Source organism: Plectropomus leopardus, chromosome 24, assembly GCF_008729295.1.
Source record: "Plectropomus leopardus isolate mb chromosome 24, YSFRI_Pleo_2.0, whole genome shotgun sequence".
Classification (NCBI taxonomy): domain Eukaryota; kingdom Metazoa; phylum Chordata; class Actinopteri; order Perciformes; family Serranidae; genus Plectropomus; species Plectropomus leopardus.
The window spans coordinates 13,039,910-13,055,942 of record NC_056486.1 but is presented as its reverse complement, the minus strand read 5'-3'; the positions used below and the strand labels follow the sequence as shown (position 1 = coordinate 13,055,942).

At 39.5% G+C, this 16,033-nt stretch overlaps 1 protein-coding gene across 8 annotated transcripts in view; it reads right to left on the bottom strand.

The window, feature by feature from the left end:
- Positions 1-11,550: 11,550 nt before the first annotated feature.
- Positions 11,551-16,033, bottom strand: part of LOC121962661 (R3H domain-containing protein 1) — a 57,208-nt gene continuing 52,725 nt past the window's right edge. For 6 of the 8 annotated variants that reach the window (XM_042512902.1, XM_042512898.1, XM_042512900.1 and 3 more), the window contains 5 exons: positions 15,783-15,964; positions 14,993-15,134; positions 14,028-14,125; positions 13,731-13,815; positions 11,551-12,845 (listed from right to left, as the gene is read on the bottom strand). In XM_042512902.1, coding sequence (XP_042368836.1) covers positions 12,520-12,845; positions 13,731-13,815; positions 14,028-14,125; positions 14,993-15,134; positions 15,783-15,964 — 833 coding nt within the window. In that variant the 3' untranslated portion in view covers positions 11,551-12,519. Of the gene's footprint in view, positions 12,846-13,730; positions 13,816-14,027; positions 14,126-14,992; positions 15,135-15,782; positions 15,965-16,033 lie in introns of those variants that run through there. The other 2 variants (XM_042512905.1, XM_042512906.1) reach the window with 2 other exon arrangements.

Below are 16,033 nucleotides of genomic sequence, written 5' to 3'. Positions count from 1 at the left end.
GATTTCTGTCAAAAAACATGGGGAGAAGAAAACTTTTTGTCTTTTTTTAAAGATTATTTTTTGGGGCATTTTCCAGAGACAGCTCAGAGACAGACAGGAAAGGTTGGAGAGACAAGGGGGAATAACACGCAGCAAAAGGCCACAGGCTGGACTCAAACCCTGGCTGCTGTAAAAGCCTCAGGCACATGAGGCACACACTCTACCAGTTGAGCTCGAGATCATCCCAACATAAAGAAACCCCCACACAAGTGTTCCACGAGTTTTAAAAGCTGGGGCTATATGTATATTTATATATTATATTTTAATTACTGTAAAAATAAAAAAATAAATGTAGAATTCTGTTACAGAATTATTAGAATTTTTCTGCATTTTTTCCAGGTCATCTTTGTTTTGTTTTTAACTTCCTTCTTTTTTTTGTTTTTTAATGTAGTTTTTTTATTACTAATTTTCAGGTAATTTTCCTGTAATTTTTTATAATTTCTTACTCATGTTTGGGTCATTTCCTCTTTCATTGCTCATTGCTTTCTCTCCTTGTTTTGGAAAGAAATTAAGTTTTTTTTCAGGTTGAAGAGCATGACAATCAATGGGATCACTGGGGTGCCACAAATCTGAGGACACACAATTTACACATTAATCATTAGTCACACGTGGGTCACTTGTGTAAAAATTAATGGGATTTGGTCTGTTTACATTATGGGGTCATATGTTGTGAGTCCAATTAAACACCATTCATCCTTTTTCCTCCGCTAACACACTGTTTTCCTGCTCTGTTGCCCCCAATTTTTCCTACAAGACTCTTCCATCACAACCACTAACACCCATGCAACATTTAGGCAGAGCAGCGGGGGGGGGGGCTCCCTGCCTCCCCCTCCTGCGCAGGGTGATGATCTGTAAAGAGAATCATTAAGATGCAATTTGTGACTGCGACGTGCACACACACATCGCCTGGAGAGAACGATTCATCACCAGCAGCCTCGCTCCTCACAGTGAAAACATATGATGCAGAGGCTCGGCTGCGTGACCTCCGACCTCTGAGACGTGTGTGCCTGAATGTGACCGCACGAGTATACACACACTTAGAATAAAACAATAGCTGCATGCAGGATTTGTGCCACAGCGCTCCGATCTGAGCACCTTGTGATTTGTGTCTTTATTTCTCTTTTAGGTCAAGTAGTGTCTATTTGTGGTCAAATTGCAACCCTGTGGTAATTTTGTTTCTTGTTGTGGCTGTTTTTGTGTCTTTATAATTGTTTTACATCTTATTGTATGCATTTGGCACCTAGTCTGTGTCTTTTCAGTCTCTTTTGTGGTCATTTTGCATTTCTTTCTCATCGTTTTGTGCCTCTTTGTGGGAGTTTTGCGTCTCTTTCTGGTCACTTTGCTTCCCTTTCTAACATTTTTTTATTCTTACGGGTTGTTTTGTGTCTCTTTGTAGTCACATTTGACCCTTTGTGGTCACTTTATTGACTTTCCAACAAGAAATGTCAACAGTCAAAGTCATTAGCAGCCTGGTAGGCCAATTCAGTGATCCATCCATGGTCCAATGACAGCTTTGATCCACAGCAGATCCAAACCCCCAGGAAACATCCTTGAGAAAGACACGCAGTTTTCTGGCCTGCCGCTGTTTTTGACCTCCATCATGAAAGTCACACAATTAATATATTCAAAAATGCACCCACCTAATTGCACTTTATGCATAATGAGGAGACAGGATGAAAGGAGATGTAATGGAGGACCAGTGTCAGGACCATTTCAGAGAAACACATTCATGCTCTTTGCATGTTGACCCTTCTTTCCATTTCAGCACAATGACTCCGGCCCCCTCCCAAATAATGGATAATTGCTGGAGACGTGTTATCAAAGGGGCTCAGAGGTCTGCGTGTTAAGAGGCAGCGCGCTCTCCTCTGCTCCTCTTTGATGAAGGGTTCTCCTGCTGTAATGTAATTCCTCCGTCCTCCTGGATGTTTTCATTGTATTGGAGAGCCTCCCCTAACGACTGCAGCTCGGCAACCTCTCCCACTATGTTCCTATGGTAACAACCGGGAGTGTGTGTGTGTGTGTGTGTGTGTGTGTCTGGGAGATGAGTGATTGTCTGTGTTTGTGTGCGTTCATTATGGTGGTGTGGCTCATTTTTACATAATGAATCAATTATGGAGGCTGCGGAGCGAGCTCATTTGAATAATCGCAGAAAAAAACACTCTGTACACGACATGATTTTACTGAGCATCTTCACACATCGCATGTAGGTTCAGCATCTCCCTTGGAGAGGGTGCAGCACTGTGTGTGTGTGTGTGTAGGGAGGGGAGAGGGTGTATAATGGGACGTCCAACTGACATCATTTGCCTGCCAATCTGCACCCTGCTCGCCAAAGCCAGCCTCCATAATAGCTTCACTGAGCAGCATCATGGCAGCATCTCTATTTTTAAACAGTTCATCACAGGGGAGAAAGTGTCATACCGCCCCCTAATGTCCAATGGTGGTCCATAAATCTGATCAAAACTACAGAATAATCCAGGAACATTTTACAGCCACATACATAAACATTCTGAAACCTGGATTTACGACACTTTTTTCTTGTGATGCATTCAGACACATTTCACAAGTATGTAAACCTTTCTTTTGAAAAACACGGGGAAAAGGCAATGAGCAACTTGGCATGAAATGTCAAGAAATGTCCCCAACTTTGCAAAAAATAATTTCACTCTTAAGTTGTCCTATCAAATAAAGGCAAAAAATATTTTAAAAAACAAAATCATTTTTAAAATGCAAGAAAAAGCTAAACTATATTTGAACTAATCATAATTGTATATTAAAAATAATTATTTTAGAGAATTATTATACTTTTTAAGCAAATTTTTTCAGGTCTTTTTTTTTTACGTGTGCAAGTTTTAGGTCATTTTTTTTGTACTTGTTTTTCCCCAATCTTAAGTTGCTTCTTGCCTTCCTACCATGTTTTTCAAATAATTCAAGCCAATTTTCCCAGGTTTCAAAAGGTTAAATAATAAAGCCTCAATGACAGAAATCAGCTTTACCAAGTTCAAATTTGGGTTAGTATTGATATATTTTACAATCAGAAATACAATTATTTTTTCGGGATTTTCCCTTTATTTGATAAAACAGACAGTGAGAAGGAGGAAAGTGAGGGGATGACATGCAACAAAGGGCCAAAGCTGGAACTGAACACATGGTTTCTGTGGCTTTTATATACTGAACACTTGGTCTACCACATGAGCTACTCAACACCTCAGAAGTTATTGGCATGACCTGTCTACCCATTTCATAACACAGACAATGAGAATCAGGATGACATGCAGCAAAAGGCCAAAGGTGGACTTGAACCCATAACTGCTGTGATTTTTGTTCAGGGGGTACCTGCTCCACCAGGTGAGCTACACTCTACTTGCCTTTAAAGTTATCTGTCTTCAGATTTCCTCTCACTATTTTCCTTGGTGTTGCTTTAATGTATAAAAGCACTAATTGACTTTTCTGACTGCAGATAGATCAATGATACAGTTTCTATGGTTGTAAATATTAGGCAGGACTGTGAAAAATATATCACAGGGATCTAAACTCTGGCTGTAATCTACCTTCACTTCAGCTGTTGATTTCAGACTGATTTGTGGGTAACACGCGCCATCCTGTGGTCAGATAAAAAGTACATTCATTTGTTTTTGCTCCATCTATGACTTCCTCTGAGACCCTTTTCCACTATCATTGAACCAGTTTCATTCTGGTTCTGGCATCTAATATTAAAATGTTCAGAGCATTTACTAATAAACTAATGAACTGGTCTAGAACCTGAACATTTGGTTCTCAGCTGGACCCAAAAAACAGTAAGTTGTGCAGTGGTCTTTTAAGTCTTCTATAAAAATCACAAAAAAAAATCCCCCATGAATAAAAAGGTTGCCAACACTTTTTTCCAAGTCTGTTTTCATAAAAAAATTAAAACAAAATAAGAGAAAGTAATTACCAAAGTTCTCTATACAAAAATGCCAAATTCTTTTTTTAAAAAAAGAAAAGAAATCACAAAAACTCCACAAAAAAGAAAACATGCCTTCCAAACCTGTTTTCTTAAAAATAAATAAATAAATAAATAAAAATCACCAAAGTTTTCCATAAAAATGGCCAAAAATGAAAAAGAAAAGACTTGGCAACACTTTTTAGGTTTTCTTTAAAAGCTGCTACATCGTGGCAGCCTGATGCTCAGTTGGTAGAGAAATAGCTCATATATAACGACTGTGCTGTTAACACGAGTTCAAGTCCACCCATGGTCCTTTGCTGCATGTCATCCTCTCTCTCCTGGATATTTACTCCTATGCTGTCCTTTTAAATAAAGGCAAACATACATTTTAACAAATAAAATCACTTTTAAAATTCTAGAAAAAATTTCTAAAGCTAAACTGTATTGGAAATTATCATAATTATACATTTAAAATGATTATTTTAGAGAATTATTATAATTTTTAAGCATTTTTTCAGGTCATTTCTTTTTATATAACTTTCCTTTTTTATGTGTATGCAAGTTTTAGGTAATTTTTTTGTAATTGTTTTCCCCCAATTTCTCACAAATTTTTAGATCATTTCTTCTTCTTCACTATTTTCCTTTGGGTTGCTTTAATGTGTAAAAAGCACTAATTGTTTTTTTCTGAGTCATGGATGCAGACAGATCTACGATACAGTTTCTATGGTTGTAAATATTAGGCAGGACTGTGAAAAATATATCACAGGGATCTAAACTCTGGCTGTAATCTACCTTCACTTCAGCTGCTGTTTTCAGACTGATTTGTGGGTAACACGCGCCATCCTGTGGTCAGATAAAAGCATTTGTTTTTTTGCTCCATCTATGACTCTCTGAGACCCTTTCCCACTATCATTGAACCAGTTTCATTCTGGTTCTGGCATCTAATATTAAAATGTTCAGAGCATTTACTAATAAACTAATGAACTGGTCTAGAACCTGAACATTTGGTTCTCAGCTAGACCCAAAAAACAGTAAGTTGTGCAGTGGTCTCCTTAATATTTGGTCCATGTTCTTTTTTGAATGAAAACAAATTCACAAATTTAAGAAAAACAAAACAAACAAACAAAAAAATGTCCCCAATGTTTTTTTTTTTTTAAAGTTTTTTTTTAAAAAAAGCTTTTACCTTTATTGTGATAGGACGGTATAAGTCTAAAAGGGGGAGAGAGAGAGAGAGAGGGGACAACATGTAGCAAAGGGCCAGAATCAAACCTGCAACCACTGCAGCGAGGACAGGTTCTGCACAGAGCTACTATACTATACTATAGTAGAGTTAACAGTTTAGGGGTTGCCCTAAACTGTTAACTCTGCTATAAAAAATCACCCAAAAAAAAACCCCAAAACCCTACAGATAAAAAATTGCCAACATTGTTTTTCCAAGCCTGTTTTTATAAAAAAAAGAAATTAATAACCAAAGTGTGTTAAAATAATTGAATGTATTACACACAACACATTTCCATGATTTTTCCAAAGCTTTCAATGATTTTTTACTAGTTTTATGACTTTTCCAAGCCTGGAAAATGTGATTGTGAAATTCCACGACCTTTAGAGGTTTTCCATTATGGTTCTGCACAAAGCTGTTGGAAACGCAGGCTGGTTCACTAGGTAGCATCAAGGTTTCAAAGAGTCCTGAATGGAACCGGTCCAAGAGCCAGAGCTAATATGGAGGAAAAAGGTTTTGTGAGTCTGTGAGTTTAGAAAATGTGTCCTTCACCCTCTGACAGAACAAGTGACTAAATATCGACATCCCGATGATTTTAATGCACGAATCCTCCGGCACGTAGAGAACATCTTTGTACAGGAAACTCAAATCATCGCAGATTTCAATCAGTTTGTTTTTCTTCTCCTCCGTGTCAAAGTCAATCTGATGAACTCTTAACATCAACTGCCAATGCTTCACCAAAAATTTGAAGTCACTTAGCGCCTCCTGGATCCTCGACTCTGTCTTGGAAGGTTTTCTCTCAGTCAACAAAATCCGCGTGAGTTCGGTACCTTCACACTCGACACACACATCAAGACCTTCCAAGCATCTGTCAAACTCCGTTTGGTCACATTTTTTAATGTATCTGAATACATAGGAGTCGACCCAGACGCTCCCCTCCTCCTGATCCAGAGACAGCTCGTCTCCGTCCACAGTATCGCTCTGTGAGACGCCTTTACGTCTGGTCTGGAGGATCTTAGCTGCTGCTTTGCTCTGATCTGATTCCTTCAGATAGTCAGAGCTGTTGTAGAAGGAGTCTGTATGATTCTCTCTCTCTGATCTCAGGTACTGAAATCCTGTCTGGTCTGCTGCGTTTTTCTGAAATGTCGTCTACTCTTGGCCGCTCTGCTGATATTTCCTGAAAGCAGGGAGAAGGTTTCTGCCTGATAAGGAAGATCTAACCCTGTCACTGAGCGCTTGTGTGCGGCTGGCCTTCGCTGGCTCGGTCCTATTTTCTCTCTGCTCCTCCTCTCCGTCACTGTGTGTGTCACAAAGACTCCCCACAGCCACTCTCTCAGGGGAAACTTTTCGCCTCGGGGAAGCGTTTTGAGTTTTTGCATTTGAGCGCCGGCTTTGGACCGCCTCACCTGGGGTCTGCTGCGGCGTCGATAAGCAGTCTGAGCTCGGCAGTCCCGGCTTAGCTTTGCGGCTTACAGAGGCCACGGACTCATGATGAGATATTACCCTCGGATTAAGAGGAGTTTCTCTTAGTTTGACGGCAGCAGTTTGGGCTGAGACTTGGGATTTAAGCCGGCTGGCCCTGAGGGTGAGGTCCTGTCTCAGGGCCTGGACGGCAGCAAAAGGCCCTTCAATGGTGGCTTTCATCTGCTGGGGGAGACACTTGAAACGCGCAGCGACCTGTGAGCGGACCGCAGACTCTGAATCAGCGAGGCTTGATCTCTGCCGAACAGGGAGAGATCCACCGTAGCGCTGGGGACGTATAAAAAATCACCTGCAGCACAACAACACATTTTAAGTACCAGTTTGATAAGAAACAAATTATCTAAAAAATAAATCAGAGTTTATGAATTAACTAAACAGAGGCCTTCTTAAATACTAATGTAATGTGTATTTGCAGGGAAAATGAAATATAACTAGCAAAGTGATAAATGGATGGGGATGAAATTTCTAAAATTACATCAAGGTTTCTTGGACTCTTAATTGACGAGAAACTCACTTGAAAAAATCACACTGGTTTTGTTTGAAGCAAGGCTACAAAATCTCAAGGAACTATAATAAAAAAAAAAAAAAAACGCATTATTACATCCATCTGCTAAAGAGGAGGATTATGATCGTGCACGTGATGCAAAAACAGACAGACTGTTAATTTATTTAACTAGTGTGCAGGGGCTTTGTTTGCACTTTAATCTGTGAATTCAGGTTGTACACACTGTGCATTTTAAACAGCTGTATATTTATTATAATTTATTTATTTTAACACACATACCACATGGTTTTCATTCTGCACTTTAATACCATTTCAATGGCTCTTTTATTCTTGGTGCTTTTATATATATATTCTTTTATGTCAGTACAACAGGGTCTATCTATCTATCTATTTATCTATCTATCTATCTATCTATCTATCTATCTATCAGCTTAATTTATCCATAACTTACTTTCTGTAATATTTTCTAGAAAAAGTACTTACCCCACATATCTGCATGACATTTTTCTGCTGCAAAGACTCTTTATGAGAATAGCACCTTCTTCTGAGCCATGTGCTGCAACTTTTCTTTCTTTTCTTGAAATATAATGTATCTACCATTTGTGGCATTAACATTCTCCAAATATGACATTTTATTTTAAATCCTTTAAAACTCTGATTGACATCACTCTCCTTGTGCTGCATTTGGACACCTTTCATGAGTATTTAAACCTTTGAATCCCTGAGCAAGTTGCTTTAAATTCTTTCAAAAATATGGGGGAAAAGGCAATGAGCAACTCTGCAAGAAATGTCCCCAAAATTGCAAAGTAATTAGTCGATTCAGAAATTGATTTTTTTTAATCTAACGAAAAATTCAGTGTGGCCCCTCAAGCTCAGTGAGTATGCAAGCTGAGTCCTTTGCAGCATGTCATCCCTGTTCACCCTCTCCCCATTATATTTCTAATTATTGTAATTCTATGTTTAAAATAATTTTTCAGGGTTCAAGTTTTTTCAGAGAATTCTTCTTATATTTTTATTTATTTTTTAACTTTCCTGTTTGTTTGTGTTTGTTCATTATTATTATTATTATTATTATTATTATTATTTTATATATATAGTTAGGTCATTTTTTGTACTTTTATTTACTTATTTCTTGAACATTTCTGGGTCATTTTTTCTTAAGTTACTCATTGCTTTCTTTCCATGTTTTTGAAAGAAAGGGTTTCAGTGGGTTGAAGTATTGTTTATAAAAACAGACTTTCCAGAAAACTTAAATGAATGTTTTATCTACAATTCTAGTACATAAACTTGAACTTTTGAACACATTCTTTGTTTTTGTCCCAATACAAAAAGAAACTTAAAAAGTGGTTTAATATCACAAAGATTTGGTTCTGTATAGATTATGGCTGTGTTGTGTGGCTGCTGCGTTTCTGCTTAGTACTGATTTATTTGATGTTATGTTCATTTCTTTTCAGTATTGTTGATTGGGTGGAAGATATGTATTTATATTGATATTTCACTTCACAATATGTGATATATTTCCTTATTTTCCGGAGGCCCATTGTAGGTTTTTTACCTCACCTGCACATGAAAACAGTTTAATATATATCCCTTTTTCTTTTTTCTTTTATGTTCAAATGTGAAAATAAATAAACTAAAACTAAAAGTTACAGATGACCCAAAGTCACATGAATTTTACTTAAAACGTCAACTTACATCAGTCGTGAAGGGGAACACAGTGAGAAGGTAGTCCTCAGGAAACTCGCTGTCCATCATGATGTGTTGCTCCTTTCGCACCGCCCTCTCTGCATCTGCCAAGAGAGCCGCACTGTTTCTGCAAGGTCTCCACTCATGTGTTCATTATAATGATGCTTCATAAAGACACTCTTGTCACGGAGGCTGCACAAAGCCGATTTATTATCTACCCGTCTGATGCTACTGTGTGACTATAATATGGCAAAATAAACCATTCATCAGCCAGGCACACATCCAAGCAGCTCTTCATGTACATAAATGTTTAAATAAATTAGTAAATAATGTTTTGTACTGTATAATTGGTTCCCATGGGGTGGAGCTGTCGTTCCCACGGGAACCAATTAGAGCATAAAACAGGCGATACATTAAACAATGACTGAAGTTGGTTTAAGGCATTTATGTATTTTCATTGCCATTCACTGATGCGGCCTCAGGTGTGCTTCTCATATACTGCCATTACAGTCCAGCCACAGCTAATAAAAATCAAAAACAAACAAATAAATAAAATATAACCACACAGCTACCTGGAAATTGAAATCTAGTCAACTCCTCTGATCATCAAAAATATTCAGTCTAAAAAGTTTTTAAGTAAAAAGTTTGTTTTAATCAAATTTGCTAAGGTTATTTCCTGATCCACTTTACCAGAATATACTGTTTTTGCTCTTTGTTGGGACACTAGCAAAAATATTTAGCATTACTTAAGGATTGTACTTTATTTATTTAAAGCAGAGAAGAGCTGGGATGCCATTTTCTCTTTTTATAACTATATATCGTGACCCCACAGCTACAACTATTTTTCCTTGAGTCTGACCTGAGTGACTGGAGCAAAAAAAGCATGCAAGCAAATAACCCCATTTCACAGTTTCTTATTTTTTTACAGTTTCTGGCCATGATAAATGCTGTGGTTTTGAATTTTTTTTTTTAAAGAAAAAGGCTTTTCAAACCCAGTTATGGGTTCGGGGGTTCTGGGGCAACTTAGAATAAATACAAAACATGAACATTTAAAGCTGAATGTCCCTCCTCTAAGACAATTCCTCCCCTATTTTTCACCATCTCCTCACCTCCTATAAATAATGAACAGTCCGTAAAAAGGAAGAAATGTCAATATATATTAATATACAGTGTTGGGAAGGTTATTTTTTAAATGTTATATGTAACAGATGATGAGTTACCCTGTTAAATGTGTAATACTTGGCAATAATGCTGAAAAGACTCGTTGCGCTCAAATTTGTCTTAATGACTTTGCTAATCCACATTGTCCAAAAATATGGAAAAAAAAGATGTAAAAAAACAAAATGAACATTTTATTTAACATATGAACTTTTTACTGAAAAGATTGTTTTAGTCTGTAACCTCTTTGTAATCACCAACATTTTGATTAGTAATTTAACTTTTTTTCTCAGTAACTGATTACAATTACATTTCTTTTGAATTTTATTGACAAATTACTCCTCAACACGGTCAATATAACTCATAATACATAGTTTTGTTCAAAATGTACAAAATTGGCGAAATAAAAATATATTTTATTTTATGATACAGGTGGCTGGAAGAGTACAAACAGGTGCAGGTGTACCAGACTCCGTTAGAAAATCATCGACTTCTGTGTGTAGTGGAGTGTTAATGGTTTAAAGGCTAGGTCACTCATTTTCACACCAGAAATACATTAAAACCAGCTGCATGTGTTGTCAACTTACTTTTTGTGTATCTCAATATGCCCGGATATTTATTGATGCTTAGCTTTATGACTAAAATGCGATGACACATAAGAGGCACTAACAGGAGCTACTGAACAAGGAAGTCAAACTAAAAACTGTCATTTTGAAAACTGAGCTCGGCGTGTCAGTTATAAACACCAGTTAAGCTGTTTATTAACGTATGTCACACACACACACACACACACACACACACACGCAAACAAACAAACAAACACAGTATATTATAATTACCTAGTAGCCTGTTTAGCTACAACTTGTTAGTTTACCTTTAGCTTCGTCAAAAGTGACAAAAGCGACTCCGTCCATGTTGGTGGGATATTTCACCACCTCGACGTCTCCTCCGTGACTCCTCCTGCGACTCTGGAAATGAATTGTCAGCTTGTCAATCATCCTGCTGAGGGGTAACACGTCGGGGACACCGGACACAACCACCGTCCTGCTCCTCTCCTTTCGGGAGTCGGTCTCCATCTCGGCTGCAGACATGAAGCTTAGCTAACATACCAGCTAACTGCTAAGGCGCATTTTTTTCCAAGCACGCGACACCAGAGACCGTTTTTTGGCTGGGCTAAAGCGCGCGCCGTTTCTATAAACACAGATTTACATGTAAATGTGTAGTTTCACTTTCACTCTGCTTCAAGCTGTCTGACAGTTAAAAGCTGTAGTAGCAACATTTGTCCACCAGGTGTCTCTGTTTCCCTACATTTCACCCACAGAGGAGACAGTTGGTTCAAAATGGCTAATTTATGCAGCTGGAAATTAGGCTGCTAAGCAGAGCAAATATCTCTGCAATGCCCAAAAGGCAGATTCAAACCTAAGGCAACATTTTCCACAGAGTTGCCTCATCATCTTGCTCCGAGGAAACATTTTAATACACCCCTCAGTTCTACATTATTGCTCGCCTTTCAGCACTGGAAAAAGTTATGTCAACACATGTGGTGCAAACATTTATTAGAGTCAAACCAAAAGACAAAAAAGAAAAAGAAAAGAAAAGCCACACCAGACACAGAACACCTCTCATGATTCACACAAACAAAGAACCGAAGTGACAAACTCGATTGCATTTTTCTTGTGCATATAAACATTTTAATTAAATATAAAAGAAAGTGGCCTGGCCGAGTGCAACAAACAGGTACGAGGGGGGTCGATAAAAAGAAAATCCAGGCCCTGTCCGACTCCAACCTCCATCTCGTTCATCACTTCAGTGCAAATCCAACATTCACCATGTATAAAAGTGACTTTAAATAATTCAGGTAGTATATCTATTATTCAGTGTTTATTATTGTATGGGCTCACATGGTACAAGTGTTACTGCGTGTTATTGTTGGGAGCATGTAAACGACAGAGGAAACCCAGTCCTGTGTGTCAGGATATAAATGCTGCTCGGCTTCATGAGTCTGTGGACACATGATGGAATTATTGATGGATGTTAAATAAAACTGCTTTGATGTGAACGCTCTTAAATGCAATACGGAGCCCCGATTTCACAAATTTTTAAAGTGGGCACAAAAACATTTTTGAACCAGAAACAAGTTCAGCTCGTGTCGTCACACTCATACACCTGCGATCAAAAGAGCCACAGTGGAGTCACAAACAGCTGACAACTGAATCCCAAACATCTCAAAAACACTTTTAAACAGCAAACTAGAATTTTTAGAATAGAGAGGGGCCAGCTCAGCGGCCACGGACGCATTTCACAAAAAAAAAAAAAAACCCGTCGGCCAGAGAAAAAAAAAAAGATAAAATGAACTAAAACGAAATAAAAGTGAACATTCATTCTTCAAACATTTGATTTTTGATTTGGACAGAGTCTGAACCGAGACAGTCCAGACTGAGGCAGCAGAGGCAGGTGGTTGGATGTGCGTTCATGTGGCGCTCCTTAGATGCACCAAGATCTTAGCAGCTATGAGCCGGCCTTGTCCGAGTCACACGGCTCCCCTTTGTGTCTAGTTCTGAGTTTTAAGGTGGCCGGGGGCCTGCTGTGGTGGTGGTGGTGGAGCGCGGTGCTCGGGGCAGCGTATCTAGAGGGTAGCATGGCAAAGATGGAGTATGATGAGGCCAGGTGTCCGCTGGGAGCGTCTCTGGTCGTGTTGTTGCACAGCCGGGGCTGATGGTCCGACAGCCGCTGGATCAATTCGCCCCCTTTGCAGAGCTCTGCCAGGAGGTGGTGGGAGTCTGTACAGCTGATCCCCTCTGGAGGATCTGTCACTTCCAGTATCTGACTGCTCACTGCAGACACACACAGACAGCACCGTGAGCAGCCGAGCCAGTAAATAAAACAACTGTCATGGGTGAAGAGAAAATTCAGACCTGCACCATCGGGAGGCTTCAAATAAAGTGCTGCTGTCAGCTTTAAAGCTCTCAGTGGAAGGTCAGTCGAGCTATAACTTATAGAAAATATCACAACATTTTGTGTTTTTACTCGTTTTTGATAGATTGCATATTTTAAAAAATGTCTAAAAAGCATGACATTTTAGAGGCAATGATGTAATGTTGAACTTTCCACTGACACTTAATGCACAACACAGTGGGCCGCCGCCGAGCCCCCTCCTTGTTGATTGTACCAGTGCGATTGTTGACAAGAGCACCTGAATAATGCAAAAAAATACCTCGGCGAGTGCAAAAAATACGACGCTATATTTGAAATAATCAGCACATTTCTCTCGGCACAATACCGCCGGGGCTGCAGGTTCCACTGCCAGGTGTGAATTCTGCCCTGTCTGTAATTTATTCTGCTTACATTCACAAACAGACGCTTTTCTCCACAGCTGCCGAGCGCGGCAAGCATATTTTGACACAACAAAAACCTGATGTTATTTCAGTTAATCTGCTAAATAGACTACACAGCAGCTGAGCTGATCAAACGTGATGAATCTGAACACGACTTTCATTTATGATTGACATCTGAAGCCTGATGTTTCACTCTGGTGTTTTGAGAAACTGAACTCCTACACACAGCTTCATAGAAATCATTTCACAATATACCAGGTTTATGTATTTAGCCTCTTTCTGTAGAGGGAAGGTCACAATTTGGTCAGAACCTGATAAACTAAAAAAGAGCACTGTAAACTCAGGGTTCACTAAACTCAAGCCTCCCTCTGGACTTCCTATTACCTGCTTCACCTACACTGAGATCTGAAGACAGAGATTTTCTGCTGGCCTTCCTCCCATGACCGCTACGCCAAACCCCCAGTGGACCCTGAGGACACAGAGGACAGCAGTCAGGTTATTAGTGGAGGAGTGAGGGGATGTGTGCTGACCTGATATGTAATAGCTTTATTTGATAAAGACAAATAACCACAGTTTTAACTTTTATTACTGATAGAAGACTTGAAAGAAACACAATTTCAAAGTGTTAAGCATTATGTGTGTGTGTGTGTGTGTGTGTGTGTGTGTGTATGTGTGTCTGACCTGGTGTTTGGCCACCATGTGGGCAGTGTGGATCAGCGGAGGTCTGATGGAGGGTTTGTACTGCAGAGGTTGGCCCAGTAGAGAGTAGTGTGCTTCACCTACACGATACAATATAGACAAAACACAGAAAGTTATCAAAGACCGTGGATTTTTAGATCTGCACCTTTTAAAAAACGTAACATCCAACGTTACCAGGAGTTTGTATGCAGTTATATTTGCACCTAAATCCTCAGCAAACTTAGCATGCAACCTTGCCTTCTTTAGGTAGCTAGCTGATTTTTGCCAGATATTAACTGCCTGCTAAGCCATTTGGCTAATTTAGTGATTCCAGTAGCACAGCCAACACATTAATAACATTATTTGAGCAAACAAAATCCATTCTGTGTAATTTCTGGACCTTTATGAAGTCCAATTTGTAAATTAGTCTTAAGTGTATAAGCTTGCAACCTAGCCCCCTTTTAGGTAGCCAATTGACTTTTGCCAGATTTGCAGTAGTTAGTTCAGGTTTTCGGTGGTCTGAGTTAGTGTAATCTTCGTTTTAAGGGTTGGTATACTGTGTTTAATTGTAATAAGTAAGCCAGCTAACTAGATATATTAAACTTCACACTTACATTTTTTTAACAGGTGCTTTTACTACTGAGTTGAAAAATGTAGGGAACATTTTCTTATAAGTAACAAAGATGATCAAGTTAGCCAACTAAAAAACTGGAAAAAAAATGAGCGGAAGAGTAAATTAAGCGATGCACAAAACAGATTTTTGTTTGTGCAACTGAAATCACTGTTTGGATGATAACTTTGCAATAAAATATGATTAAAATGCTTACTAACACTCAGGATCGAGGCAGAAATATATATGTATTATATATATATAATACACCTCCACAGAGTTTGATTCGCCTGCTCTGAGCATGTCTTAAATGCTGGTCTGTGAGAGCGTAAACAGTGGTGCTCCGGGTGTCTCTGACCTTGTCCACTGTGGCAGAAGGCTGTAGGGAGCGGCGGGTGGTGGGCCATGACAGGGATGGACGAGATGCCTGATGGGAGGCCCTTGACGCTGGGCGGCTGGCCTGGCGAGGGAGTGAGTGCCGGAGACAAGGGCAAGCTGCTCTACACACAACACACCGGCGGTGCAACGAAAGGGAAACGGGGAAGAACACAAAACACTTTCATTCAAAAAAAGCAACCATCGCCATTTCTCTCTTTTGCAAAGTCATTCTGCTGTTCAAGTTGTTGCTTTAATGTACCGTTCCATCCACATTAGTCCCCCTAATGTACCATTACCCCCTAATGCTAAGGACTATTTTCTCCTCATTTTCAGGTTACGCCAGCGTTGACTTCATTTGCAGAGCCTATTTACTTCGACATTTAACCTGCCTGGAGCGCCGGGGAGGCCCAATTCTCACGTCACTGCAGACTCAGACAACCAAACTAAATTGCCTTTCAAATTGCTTTCTTGTGACCGTCTTAACTTCCTGACACATACTGTATTGTCCTATGTGGCAAACATTACCTGCACAAATTTATAATCTAATTTGACATTATTTGGATATTGTTGTTGTCAAGTCAAACCTCTGGGCGACAAAGCTAATTAAATCTTCTCACAACCACAAGACAACCTCAATAAGGTTATTAAAAGGTTATGAACACAATGTTAGGACTTTGCAGCGCATAAATGCTGTTTTTTATTTTAACCATTGTTTTAAAAGTGGTGCTGTTTTGAGTGATGGTGTCGATGCACATGGGCAGCGTTTGTACCTGGGTGTTGTCTGGAGGCGGGGGGAGCTCAGCAGGCCTGCGGCTGCGCTGGTGCTCGGGGCCCGGGTGTTTGTGGCTGGGCTGTTTCCGCTGGCAGGGGGAGGGGGCCCGGGGCTGCTGGCAGGAGGGTGCTGTCATTTGCAGCATCACCATGCCGCTGCCGGGAGCAGGGGGTAACAGCCCTGCACAAACAAGAACAAAAAAGGAAAAACACAAGCTATAATTGAAAAACAGTGTTGACAGGAGGCACA